Source organism: Taeniopygia guttata, chromosome 1A (genome assembly GCF_048771995.1).
Source record: "Taeniopygia guttata chromosome 1A, bTaeGut7.mat, whole genome shotgun sequence".
Taxonomy (NCBI): domain Eukaryota; kingdom Metazoa; phylum Chordata; class Aves; order Passeriformes; family Estrildidae; genus Taeniopygia; species Taeniopygia guttata.
The window spans coordinates 34,784,610-34,799,164 of NC_133025.1; the positions used below are offsets into that span (position 1 = coordinate 34,784,610).

At 37.7% G+C, this 14,555-nt stretch overlaps 1 protein-coding gene across 1 annotated transcript in view; it reads right to left on the reverse strand.

Annotated features, from left to right (window-relative positions):
* Positions 1-14,555, reverse strand: part of PTPRR (protein tyrosine phosphatase receptor type R) — a 135,702-nt gene that overhangs the window by 118,677 nt on the left and 2,470 nt on the right. The window contains exon 2 of the mRNA XM_012569001.5: positions 2,254-2,558. Within this exon, the coding sequence (XP_012424455.4) occupies positions 2,254-2,558 (305 nt within the window). The remainder of the gene's footprint in view (positions 1-2,253; positions 2,559-14,555) is intronic.

The following is a 14,555-nucleotide window of genomic DNA, read 5'->3' on the forward strand; positions in this document are numbered from 1 at the left end:
TTCCCTTGGTAAATACATTAACACTACAATCTACTTCTGGTGACATTCAAGAGGGAGAAACAGTATGTTGAAATGCAGAAGCCTGGAAAGAGCAGAGCTGTGCTTGGATGATGGCAACCACCCTGTTGAGGGACAGCTGCCCTTTTAAAGAAGGCATGTTCAAAATTTTGATGGTGGGAATAGTCCAATGCACTGTCTGACTCACAGCATTTTGGCTTCAAACATACACTTCCCCAAAGGCTTTTTGTGAAAGGATGACATCAGAAACAAACCAAAACCACTGTCCTTCAGCACATCCAGAGACAGCTGAAGAACCTAAGCAATAAACAGCTTTCATGTCATGATTAGCTCATGCTGTTATATCTCCCCTTAAAACACATATAGTGCTCAGCCAGAACAGAAGGATTCAGAGCAGCAGCTCCATCCTAGAAATGCAGTAGCAAAGCCTCAGACCAAAGTCACTTAATGAGAACTTAATATAGATTTAATGGACCTTTTTTTAATGTGAATTTATCTGCCAATTGAAAATCTGCCTCATTTAGCTTTTAATGCAGGCACAGAGGCAGTCAGCTAAAATAAGGGCAGCCCTAGAATATTTTGCAGGATTCTTCCATTATTAGTTGAGGACAAGGTCTCCAATACTGTGCAAAACCCCAATAAAATAACAATTCATAGGTAACAGTGCCATCTAATTAAAAAAAAAAAAAAGCAAGGCCATGCCTACTCTGAGTTCCCTTCCTAATAGAAAGGTTTCACCTTAAGCAGAAGTGAAATAATGCTTGCACTGGAAAGAAGAGAGCAGGTACCTTCACTACAGAGTTGGCTCTGCTGGCTTAGGCTAGCTTTGAGGACAGATACACCCAGCTTGCTTGGCATCTCCTTCCCTTGATCAATAGCATTCAGTACTGGGACTCTGTTTGCAGTTGGCCTGTCCCCAGTAAAGCAAGACTGACAGTCCCTTATTTTGCTCTGATATGGGTACTTCCACATAGCTAGTTCACTAATGCTAGCCATCATATGAGGAGGTCTTGTTTGTATGGGTTGCAACAAGTCCAGAGCACAGCTTTTTGAGCCTAGTTCCCTGACAGTACTTTTTATCTGCTAAAACTAATAATGGGCAAATAAAATTACTATTGTATTCTTTTTTACCCTGATTATTCTATTCATTGTCACTACTCTATTGCATTTGGTGCATTTATGAGGGCAGATCTCTAGAGTACTATACAGGGAACTTGTATGGGATTCTGAAACACTTGGTGTGCTAACATGCTCTTGTGTTCTGTGCTCTATTTTCCTTGTTTGTAAGGTCCATTCTCCTTTAATCTATCATCTTCCTCTGAAATGAGCAATTTGCAGATTTCACTTTAATCTTTATTAGTTCACTGTAATGAGTGCACAAGCCATTTTAAGTGGCTCTTCTTCCCTCCAAGAATCAAGGAGAGCTGCCTACGCATGGGGGTGAGGAAAGCAGTGCCTGTGCAGAACACATACAGACTGTACCACACACCCCACCAAGGACAGCTCTCCTGACAGCAGGCTGCTCCACTGGCACAAAGGGTGAGGATGCACAGGGCAGCATCAGTATATGGTTAAACTGACATGCCCTTCAGTGCAGGAAGGAGCACTGCCATCACTGTCTTCAGAATGGGAAAGGTCACACACTGAGTTTACTGACAGTGGAGGGTCCCCAGTCCATACGTCCCAGAAGACGTGCATACACCAACAAAAACAAAGTTCTTGCTCTTTGCAAGAAACAGGATTAATTTTTTTCAAACAGCTAAATAAGCATAATGTGGATTTACCAGAGGAACAGAAGTGAATGAAACCTTTATGTTACCCTTTAAAATCTCACTGCCTCTGTAGAATAGTTCCCTGAAGCACATTTTCTTGTGACCTATGCAGAATAAGTTTAAAGCCTACCCAGTAAAAACTGTGCAAACATCAGTCAAGACAAGAGGATCAACAGCATCTGAGGCAAAGGCAAGGTCTTTACCTACAGAGAGGCTATATTCTGTACTGGTTCACCAGACTGTTTATTAATCAGGGTGTGATTATATGAATGCAAATTCCACCAAAGTGAAGAAATTCAAGACAAGTGGTCATTATTTAGATTTAGATAATCAGTCAGGCTACCCAAAGTTGCAATCCATCTTTATTTAAATACAGGCATAATTATTCTAAAAAAAATAAAAGTTTATTCTAAAAAAATTATTCTTAAAATAAACCTTTCAAAACCCAGAAAAAGTCACTTACCACAATAATCACATTCGTTGTAGGAATGGGAAGATTCTCCACTTCCAAATCTTGACCAGTCATTGCTAAGAGATTGAGGGATGGGTCATAAACAGACCTGGGGAAGGCTGATTTAACAATTATTGCAGGGTGCAACTTGCTTATTTTGGTGTGGGAAGAAGAACGGAAATTTTGTTTGGAATCCTTATAGCTGTCTGTATCCAAACTTTTCTCCACACTCTCCACATGGTGATAAATAAACACAGGTTTTCCACTCTTTCGCTGATGAATTGCCAAAAAGTGATCACTATCTCCAGAAAAGCAGCCTGTAGAAAGAGAAGAGTAAGTTTAGAACGTCTGTCTTGGCTATTCTGTAGATGACACTGGAATTTCAATGAGATCTTTGCATTCTGAGAAATTTGGAAAAATATTTTTGGAATACAAGAATTCACTTAAAATCTTACAATGTGTTTTCTATAGCAATAGATTAACACGACTACAGAGTCTATTAAGTATGTGAAATGTACCACATTCTTAAGCTCATTTTCACAGGGCTTTAAAAATGTTATTTATATTTCCAGCCATGGCTACATTTAAAAAATTATATACAAAAGCAAAACACATGCTGAGTCAAGTTCAACTTCTGTATTGATATCAATTTCAGTCGGAAAACTTATGTAGTCAACTTACTGATGCATTTTATCACCCAGTAATATCAAAGATGAGAATAGAAGTGATCATCTGTTATAAATGGGCCCGTGAGGAGAAAAGGTAAAGAACCTGATCAAAAAATCATATTTAAACCATGTGAGAAAATTTGGATGAGTCCATAATCCAAATTCTGCATTCCTTGTTCAGCTGCTTGTATCAGGAGACCTTTTAGTCCCTTATGCCAACTCTTACTATGACCCAAACTTCACTCAAGGACTGTCTGGCTAGCCAAAGGAGCATCTGGCCCTCTGCAGAGGAGATACTGGTGTGTGGCCATACTTTGCATACCTTGGTGCTGGGCACAAAGAACTCTCTTAGATCAGGGGACTCAAGCATTGCTAATGAGGAGTTGGAGTTGGGCTTGTTCAGCCTCAAGAAAAGATGGCTGAGAGGGGACCTCATCAGTGTCTATCAGTATCTGAAGACAAGGTGTAAAGAGGGTCAATCCAGGCTCTTTTCAGTGGTGACCGGCAACAGGACAAGAGGCAATGGGCAGAAACTGAAGCATAGGAAGTTCCACTTGAATATCAGAACGAACATCTTTACTGTGAAAGTGACTGAGCACCAGAACAGATTGCCCAGAGAGGTTGTGGAGTCTCCCTCACTGGAGACACTCAAGATCGATCTGGATAAAATCTGAAAGTGTTTTCAGATGACCCTGCTTAAGTAGGGAGGTTGGACCATATGGGATGGGACCCACTGGTCCCTTCCAACCATACCCATTATGTGGTTCTGTAATTACATGGGTTTAACTAATTATGTGTTAGTAAAAAAAAAAAAAAAGCTATCTTTTGAAAGACAAAATACTTTCTGATGATGTTTTTATAAGAGGAACTAAGACTAAATTTTTATTTGGTTTTCAGTTTTGTTTTCTTTTTTTTTTCGTGGATGAAAAATAGTGACTCTTCAGTGCCTTTATGCTGAACAGAATAGCTACAGTTCAGCTCCCAGTATGGAAGGCAGTCTATCTGACCAGAAAAATAGTCAAGGATCAGCTGCCTCACAGACAAAAAGTAACTGAAGCTGCATTAATCACATCCATAAAAAAAACTCTAAGAAACCTGTTGTGGTAGAAAAGGGACTTTGTGTTCTGAGAGAAGTGAACCCAGAGAGCTCACTCTGATCAACCTGGAATTTCCTCTTCAGATGATGCTGGAGTTAATGGCAATGTTAAATTTGAGAGCTTGATTTTTACTTAAAAAAATATAAAGTCAATGTTATTTTAATTCTCATAATGAGCTATGAAGACCAGCTTAGCACCAACATTTCAATTCAGGGTGAACAAGAAATCAATTTGTTCTATTCAAACTGATTTTTTCCTCTGATTTTTTTTTTTTTTTTTTTTTTTTGTTCCTGTAAGCAAATCAAAATAATCAGTCATTTGCAGAGCTTTACCCAGTGCCCTTAGGAGGTTTCAGTGTAGGTAATTACATTCTGTTGACCTAATTTCCTCATGAAATTTCAGTCAGGGAAATCAAGGACAATACCTTATCTGCGCTATCGTATTGCTTTGCATCATTGAGAAATGCATTCTCTGGAATAAGTGGATCCCTGTCAGTAGGCAGTGAAGCAATTTATAATATACATGAACAGAAAATCAATAGTAAAAAGACAGAACACAGATCATCTATTATAAAGTAAAATGCTAAATCTAAGACTACTCTTTCAAATGGCTGAAACAAACACAATCTCCTAGATGACCACTGATGTCACATGCTTTCAGCTCTTGTCAGGTTTTGACTGCGAAGACATCTGAAAGCAGGAGAAAAAAAAAGAGAAATTGCAGATTATAGTCTTAAAGACAGCTGAATTTCAAAACTTGTTAAATTTGCTGGGTTCTCATTAAGCTTTGTGGGTGTTGGCTTCATTGATAAAATCCTGAGGGCTGGTCTTAACTAGCAATTTAGAGAGTTGTGTCAGTGACAAAATAAAAATAAGGAAGCATCAGCACTTCTCATCATCACCTACTTCTCACAGTCATCTCTTTGCGATATTTATTTTCATGTCTCCTTCACAGAAAACCAGTATTTCAAAACTGATCGTACATAAGACAAAGGAATGTATCCACCAACACATTTGGTGAATCTTCTTTGCATCCGTCATTCCTGCTCCCTTCTGAGGCTATCAAAGAAACTGTGATTCTCCTTGAATTCTTTGTATTGCATTTTCTACCCACTTCAGTATTCCAACTTTCTCTCTTATTTCATTATTTTCACTGAATGAAGCAGAAAAATTACAATTAACTACCAGCTTAAATTCTTCCCTGAATATTTTGGATTGAAAAAACAGTTAAAGGAACTACAGAAAAAGCTCATTTGTCCTTGAATCGAAATATTTTTTAATGGCAGAATCACCATTTGCTTCTAAATGCCAGACTTGCTTCCAGTAGAATGCTAAATATCACATCAGTCCCTGCATTGGTCCAAACAACGTCCATTGTAGTAGATTTTCAACATGGAAAACAAAATATATTGTCTAACCTGCAGTAATGATAAATTAAAAGTCTAATTACATAACATCACACTTTATACTCATGCAAATATTTTTTCATCAGCTAAGCACTCAGATGTTCAAATATGTTCCAAGAAAATTACTACACTGAATTTATCTGAGAAGCCCACACAGCCCAGGTATCTTAAGTAGTAACAAACATCCACATCCACAGTGCCCCATGTAAAAAACTTCGCTAAACTTAGATGACTGTGTATAAAGCCCTAACTACTACCAGACTTTGGCTCCCAGACTGCCATGGATGCCTCACGTGACCTTAACAAAAGGGCCACCCTTGATACTACCGGGGAACCTAAACTTCCTCTCAATCTGATGAAGTGATAATGTATTCCTTCTTGACCCTCCAGACTTCAGCTCCAAACACAAGCAGTTAGGCACCAACCAGACACTTGGAAAATTAATGGTTAGAAATACCAGCACTTCTGCTACATAACACCTTCAAATATTTCCACTCTCCAACCCTCAAGGGAGAGAAGACTGTGATTCCTATATCAAACTCTCTACTTGTACAAAAAAAGAATATGCTTCTCTGCAGCCACCAGGGAAACTGTCAGAAGCTATGAAGAACTGATTTTGGTACCTTTTAAGCTTCAGATATTCCAACATACACAAAAATTCAGTAAATATGGTTTAGGAAAAGGCTCAAAAAATATCATTGCTAGAGGTTTCTCTTCAATAAGCTTAGCAAGTTTTAGCCACAATTATGTTCTGATATTCTTTTCACACTACTCTGTTTGAACTCTACTTCAGGAGGTAGAGTTATTTATGACTCACTTGAAATATTCACTCACTTGAAATATAGCACTGCTATTATCCATTAACTATAATAATTTTATTCCTTCTCCTAAAATTGTCTCCCCTCAAGTGTATTTACAAAGAATTATGTTTTATTCTGCCTCAGCACTGAGAACAGACTAGATGTTAGATTGTGATTCCATGGTATTTCTTTTATTCAAAAAAATGCTGACTCCTCACCTTTCTCTCAGCTAAATGTATCTATCTTCATGTCAAGATAAATTTTATTTGTTCCAAAGTGAACAATAATCAATGGTTAATTTCAAACCCACGTCAGAATTTCTCTGAGCAGCAGGTTTGTTTTGCTCCTAGAAAACAACCAGTCCTATCTTCATGCAGATCACCTCAAGTAATAACCATTCCAGCTACCTTTAGTAACAGAAGCTACACTATGATTCTCTACTGATCTGAACTGTTCATTCCACCCTCTAGTTCTTCTGTCTTTACAATGTAGTGACTGTCACTACTCTTTAAAAGATTTCAGCTCCTGATGAATATTGCTCTTTCTTCCTCTGCTCTTTACCCGTAGGTTAACCTTTCCTTCCTTGCAACTCCTCCGTGTTGCTGCTTTTCCTTAGATTTTTTTTTAACATGCTTCCATGTTTATCCACTGTAAGCCCCTTCTTTAATTTAGCTGCTCTTGAAAAGAGTATTCTCTTTCCAGATATTCTCAGATTTAGCTGCATTTCCAATCCCTGGAGCTGTGCTTCTAGAACTTCTACCAAGTGTAACACTACATATTAAGGTGCAACAAGAAGCTCTGGGGTGATGTAGAATGCATACTTTCTAAATCTGAACATCTTCACTACTTGTACTAGTTTCAGTATTTCTGTCATTGCCACCATTTGCCATCCTTCTGAAAGGAAAATTGGACATGAAATTCCCTGTTCTGCAGAATCCAGCTATTCTGCTTAATAGTCCAAAATATGTGTTCACATGGTCTTAGTTATCTGCATAAACATACCAGATAAAACTATTTCTGTCGTAAACTAAAAAGAGAAAAAATAATCTAATCTACAGAAGACTGATGGAGAATGGGAGAGTAGAATTCCATATCAAATACACACACCATCCCAGTATATGGGAAGCATAAAATTTCCTCATGAAAACAGATGGGTAAATCACAAGGATCCTTCTGAGCATTCTGAACTCATGCTTCTGAGCCTGTCTCACACTACAAAGTTGCATTATATATGCAGAAAGGAAAGCCCATAATAAATAGTAAATCTGATGTGCTGGATGTTGTGGGCACTTTTGACTGTTCCAGTTGGCCTCTGCTCGGTAGAGAAAAACCTAAGATTTCTTTAGACTGTCTTCACTCTCTAAATAGTTTCAGACAATTGACATTTTATCTCAAAGCAACCTGTCAGAAAATTATTAGACTCCCAATTCCCAAACACCTTCACTTTCACTAAAACAGACAGATAAAAAACTTCAAAGATATTCAAGATCCATAAATCAGCCAGTAACACAGCAGCATGGTTTTTATCTCCTTAAAATATAAAAATATCAGAGCTTTACAGATATTTTATCTCTCATCCTTGTTAAGGGAATGTTGACTTGACTCCCTATTCACTCCACTCTCAGTCAAACAAGTTTTCTTTGCCAGCTCAGACTCAGGTTTCCCAAAGCAGAGTCTCAGACCTCTGGTTCCTTTAAGTTTACCATGATACTTCAACACAAAAGCCATTCAAGCTGGGTGCCTCCCCTTTGACATCCTCTACAGCCAGAAACTAGAAATTTATTTGACTAGAAAAAGAAAAGGAAAAGTCCCAGTAGGACAAGATAAACCTGACAGGGCCACGATAATGGTGTCTAAAGCAATGATGTGTGTCTGGAAAAACAACTTGAGGTAATTTCTTAAGTCTTGTTATTTATCTTAATCTGAACAAACCTGGTAACAAGTAATGCTCCTGAACAGTCATATTTTTCTATAATGAGATACATACTGTATATTTGTAAGCAGTGCAACCACCCCAAATCCACTGACAAAAGTGCTGTGCTGTATCTGACTACTAAGTAAAATGCACAAATGAATATAGACACTGAATGCGTTTATTTTAAACACAAAATAGTACTTAATACTCTAGCACTATAATAACACTGAAGTCTTTTTATAGTTAAAAAATACTTGGTATATTACACAGCTTGAGGTTTTTATGCTAAAAGCTGGAAACTGAAGGAAAAGAACCATGAAATGCAAACTCATTTCATAAGGGAACGACATTCTGAAACTTGATGGATTGCTTTCAAAGATAAATTTAATTTAAATGCAATTTGAGTTACAGCGCTTAATCCTGTTGCAACTTTCTAATTTTCAGTAACAAAAATACTTACCAAATTTTGGTAATTCAATTTTGTACCCTGAGCTCCCCATGCTTTTTTCCTTTCTGTTTCACTCACCACTCTGAAAGAAGCTCTTTGTCCCATACAAACTTCCTTCAAACCTATAAAGCAGCCCCAGACTGGACAGGCTTGGCTTTATCATCTCTTGCACTGTGGTTTATTATCTCTTGAGCAGCTACCCTAGTCACTGTGAGATGCAGGTCAATGTACTTATGCAGACCAATAATCAATCCTCTCCAATAACACCAAAGTTCTCACAACTGGGAGATTCATTCCCTGCCTCTTTTTAGAACAGCGAGATAGAAATGGACTCCCATTCAGAGCAGAGTTTGCAGCTCTCTCTTGTCTATACAAGGGCCAAGGAAGTGTTGGCCCACAGAAAGGAAAAAAACAATTGCTTAAATTCCAAAATGCTTACTATCATGCTGGTCATTTATAAGAATGGTTCTAACTCTCAGGAGTTACAACAGCAATGATACTAAAGGGAATGCTAACTGCTGGTAATTCTAGACATAGCACAAACACTGCTGTAGGTTTAGAAGACTTCTGTACTGGACTGTGAAAGTTGTCTCTTCTGGTGCATGGAACAGGACCTTCCTTTGGTTTTGCCTTCAAAAGACACAAAATTTATTGCTTTATCCCTATTTAATCTACATTATCAAGGGAAAAGAAAAAAATCTAAGAAAAAAACCCAAGCAAACCAACAAACATATTAAAAGGAGTCAACATATCTGGTGGAAAATATAAAGGTTTTAAATGCTGTTGAAAGCAAAAATGAAAACAAAAGCTGTCTGGGGGCAATATGCTTTGCATCTGTAACATCTAGCTAACAATATATCTTACTGTCAGCAAAATAGTACATCAATCAAATCTAAATCTCATCTGGATAAAGTTATGCACTTTTAGCCAAACATAAACTGCTGTTGAACTTGGGCATGGTGCACCAAAAATTGTTGCCAATAAAATGCAGCTAAAACAGTGGCTAAAATATGACTTGAACATTAGCTGAGCAACAGAACATATTTTCATAAGTGCTTTTGTGAGGTACACCAGGGAAACCTAAAAAGGAAAAAATACAAATCCACTTGCTGCTTTGGTAATACATGAAGTTTTGAATTGACAAAATAATTCACTTAGGAAACTACTTTGCATAAATAACAGAGAGACTTTCAGGCTATGACAGTTCTCGTCGTTCAGAGACTTACGCCAAAGCACAAGCCCTCACATCATTGCTTTGTCTTTAGCCAAAACCTGTTAGAGCAATACAAATGAAGCTATTTACTCAAAGTAGGCTGCTAGACCTAATGATCAGGCATGCTGTACAGCATTATGTATAGCTTCTCACAGCGTCCTTCAGGCAGATGAATTCCTCCTTTACTCTCAAAGCCTTGTTTACAAACAAAGATGAAGCACACCCTATACATGTAAGTGAAGCCAAGACTTTAATGTTAGCATAGTGAAAATCTTAACAAACTAATTCAAGACGTGTTGTTAGTCTAGGTCTAACTTTTATAGAAAAACAAGGAATACAGAAAAAGTCACAATTATAGAAACGTACAATTAAATTGTCTATCCTTTCCCTGGTATTACTCTAACTCCATACTTCCCTGGGTTCTCAGGTCAATTGTTTCCCACTGGTGTTAATGATGGGCATTGTTATGAGGAGTTGTCAGCATCTGAAATCCTTCATCAGGAGAGATATGATGTTAATGCTGATGGATTTTTCTTCCTCCCCTGTTCTTCCTTCCTCTTACGAAGCTACATTTACCTGTGTTTTCTAACATGCATTTATACTTCCTCTTTCTTTAGTTAGTGTGCAGCTCCAGGGTATATTTGAACTTACTATAAACAATGCCACATATGTATGCTAGATACAATCTCTTTGTTTTGTTCATTAATGCCTAAAATCCGTTTCTCAAGCTCCAGATCTGCATTTTTACCTTTTACTGAGCTTTTTCTAGCATGGAGTATTCAATGCCAAGATTGTGCCCCATCTCTTATCATCTCACACCTGCACTCCTCTAATGAAACACCCTGTGCCTCCACTCTTCAAGCCTCTGCTGTTCTACCAAGCCTTTGTTACTGCTCCTGTGTGTATACTACAGTTGTACCACACATTAAAACTAGATTAAAACAGATATGAATGTTTGCTTAAGTAGAAAAACTGCTGTCAGAGCTAACCCAAGCAAAACAGGCAGGTCAAGGGAAGTTTGGACAGAGCAGGTGTCCTGAACAAGCGCGCTTGAGATTGGTCCAAAAATCACCAGCAAAGGTATGAGAACAAGTCAGATTTAATATTAAATATGTCAAATCCTAATCATCAAGCCTTTCAAACTCAGGACAAAACTTACAGCTTTGTTACTATCAATGGCTACATCCCATTACAGGACTACTAGGTCACATTCCTTCATAGGAAGGGTTCTGTGCTTTCCTAGCTAGGCCCAGTAACCAAAGGCCAGGCCTTTTCTAGCAGAGGAACGGTACCCATGATGAGTCAAAATTCAGAGCACAAAAACTACATCAGAGCTAAGCAAAAACAGGACAGGACAATTGTAAACATTCAGAAAAATATTTTGGTTTGCCCCTAAAAACAATGTTCAGAACTTTTGACCAAATATTTCAGACAAAATCAAGTCGTACAAAATGTATGCGTATATGTCAGCAGGTATATAAATGATTCTTTATGCATGTATTTGTATCTGTGGGAGCAAGGAAGCACATGCATACATGCATGTGTGGTGAGGGTGGAGCAGCAGCACTGAGGAAGGGTGGGAGTACACACAAGAGAGGGAGGAGGGGAGGGAGATGATTGCAAGGATTTTTCCCTTTCTAATAAGCAATCTGCTGAAAATAGACACAACTGGAAATTTATTTTTGCTAAATTTGTTCTTCTCTGTTGGAAAAAAAATGCCCTGGCCAAATATATCCACAGCTACAGTGAATCAGGATTAAGCATATGAGAGATATCTTTTTCAAAAAGATGTTTTGCATCTCAGTTCATGGAGTTGTTGGCTGATACATCAATACTGAAACTAGATACCACAGACCATTGATTTCACTAGGTCTACTCATGTGAATTAAGAGATGAGCTAGTGGTCCCAAAGGCACTTAAGTATTCTGCCATACTTATGCCAGGGCACTAATGTACCACATAGACTCCTGTCAGATATTTTTTTCCCAGAAGGTGCAAGAAATTGATGCAATGATTTTCTAATTTTGTGATTACTGTAATTTTTCCAATGAAGGTTGCAGATAAATTCTGCTCTGCATAAGATGGATGTAAATACATAGAATTTCAAGGAAATAAATTGTATCTCCATGAAAATCTATAGCTGTTGTGAAGCAAATTCAACTGCAGTCTTAAAGTTGTGGCTTTCTTTTATAGCAGTATTGTTCTAAAAAAATCCCACTAAGGATTTCTAAGCAGATCTTATTAACTTCTCCAAGTATTTATTCCGAAGCCATGCTGAAAATCCTACAGCACAATGACTGTGCTTTATGGAGTAAGAGCCCTATGCTTCCATGTAATTCCCCACAGCAATCGTTGTGAGATCCCTGTGGAGGGAGGGCCACCACTAAATAGAGCCCCACAGCTACGTCATTAGCCTCCTTCTAGCGAGACATAGTCCCCCAAGAGCCTAGTTCATGGACTTTCAGCAACTCTCCTACTTTGCTCTCCAGAGAAGCTCGAACAAGCCTTCACTGTCTAAGATATTTCAGTCTTCTTTATAATACAACAAATGGAATTAGTCAGAGATTCCAAGACCACAAACCTCGATAATTTCCTAATGGATGTACTGAACATAAATCTCTCATGGAAGATGATGTCTTTTAAAATTATGAATAGCAAGAATTTCCACATGGAAAAATATGATGAGTCCCTTTTCCAACTAAATACTTCCCCAAAATTATGGAGTCAGATAGTGAATTATAAAACTGTTTTTCCCCCAACAGAACCTTTGAAAAGACAGATGACTACCCTCTGATTATCCGTGAGTCCTACTTATAAAAGACAGTAAAGACTCTTCTAGTAAAAACACCCACTCATAGCCAGCAATGTGTTTTTAAAGAAGGCAATTATAAGAACCAGCTTCATTTAGATTATGTTAGTGTAATGAAGCAGCACCCTTATTCATTTTTTAAATCAATAGCGCCTTCACTTTCACTCTAAATGTATTTGGAACCTAGAATTATTCATTCATTAGTATGAGGTTACTAAAATGGATCTGATGGCAAATGCATTTTGTGCAGATCTCACCTCGACCCTAAAAGTAGTCTCCAGACTCTTTTACTTTTGTGACAGGGCTTGTGCATTTTATAGAAAATAGGCCTGCCCAACATCTAAGTAGAAACTGCAGTGCACTCGATCAATTTCCAGCCATGAGAATATCACACAGTGCATGTTTGACCAGGAAAGCTGAACTCAGCAGAACTTAGTAAGGCTACACTGTGAGCCGTGTGAGAACCAGTCTAACATATTTGTAACACACATTTCTACCTAGAAAATTCTACCCAAAGGAGTGCTAGTTTGTGGTCAAATAAACTTCAGTTTTGATACAAGCAATCCTCCTGTTACTACAGCATTGCCCAAAAAAGATAAAATGTGATTCCTCTGAGGGGCTGGAAAATGGATCCATCAACAAGTCAAGACAAGGATCTACACACTTCCTCTCTGAAAAGGCTAGCAGGAAAGTTCTGGTTCATATTGATTTAAGGCTGGTAATGCATGTCTTCACTGATGGAGAGAATAATAAAATGAGGTAATAAAAGCTCTTAGCAGGCTAGTGTAAGGCCTTTCTCAAGAAATCATGACATAGATGACCTGACCAAATAATCACTTGTTAACTTTTTGCTTTTCCAGAACCAGGATTTGTTTATTCTAAAAGCCAATTCTGCAAAAATGCTCTATTTAAGAGAGATTTTTAATGCAAGGCAGGTGATGAGTCGATACCATAATTGTTAACTATGTAAGTTTTTTCCAGTCAGGTTGTTTTTTCTTCTCTGTTTCACAGAATCACAGATGTACTGGTTTTCCTCACAATTCTCCTGTAACTGGATACTTAATTTATCATATATTTTAATTTTATTAACAAAATCTGCTGAAAAAGAAAATGAGGTGAAAGAGGTAATTAATTAAGTAATGTGCATGACTCAAATGGCTCTCTAATTACAAGTTAGTCAAATGCATCACTTTGTGTTTTTCCTACTATCTGCCATTCTTTTACAAGGAGACAGTACCTCCCAGTCACCTTGGGATACACCAGGTTTTTATTGCAAGAACATGTGTATTAGATCATACATACTATAAGAGAGTATAACCTACGCTGTCATGCACTCTCTCATGCAATGCATAATGTAAGTGGCAGGTTCATGCAGACCTGTAATCACTCGCTACAAATTTAGGTCTTCCTGCAACAGCAAGCTCTATATAGGTTGATTACTTCACCTGTTGCACTCAGCAGAAGGGCCTAATTCTGTTTCAGAGATGCACACAAGTGTCTTATTTTAGGTAGCAATATATGCATATACCAACAGCATAATCATATTTAGTTTTCTGATAACATTACTGTCACGCTATATTGGAATTGGTATCTAAGTCAACTCAGTAAAATGGTACCTTATTGAGCACATGAAAATCTCTGATCACATTTTTGACAAGAACATTTCCTTTTTTTGTAGAAAATTTTACTACAACATTAGTAGAAGTGTAGTTCCAAAGGAAACTAGATCTGCTATTTGAGCACTACTTAAAAACATTAACCCTTTATGCTGTAGCATTAGCTGAAGTAAATGTAGACTTATGTCTTCTCTAAAATCTATTACCACCAACTGACATCAAGGGAGATTTTCCTAATACCTTCAGCATTCTCTAGAAACATGTCTCATAAAAATTCTGCCTCAAAACAAAAACCCAAGCAGCTTCCAACACATTACATAAAAACTGACATTTGTGATATAAT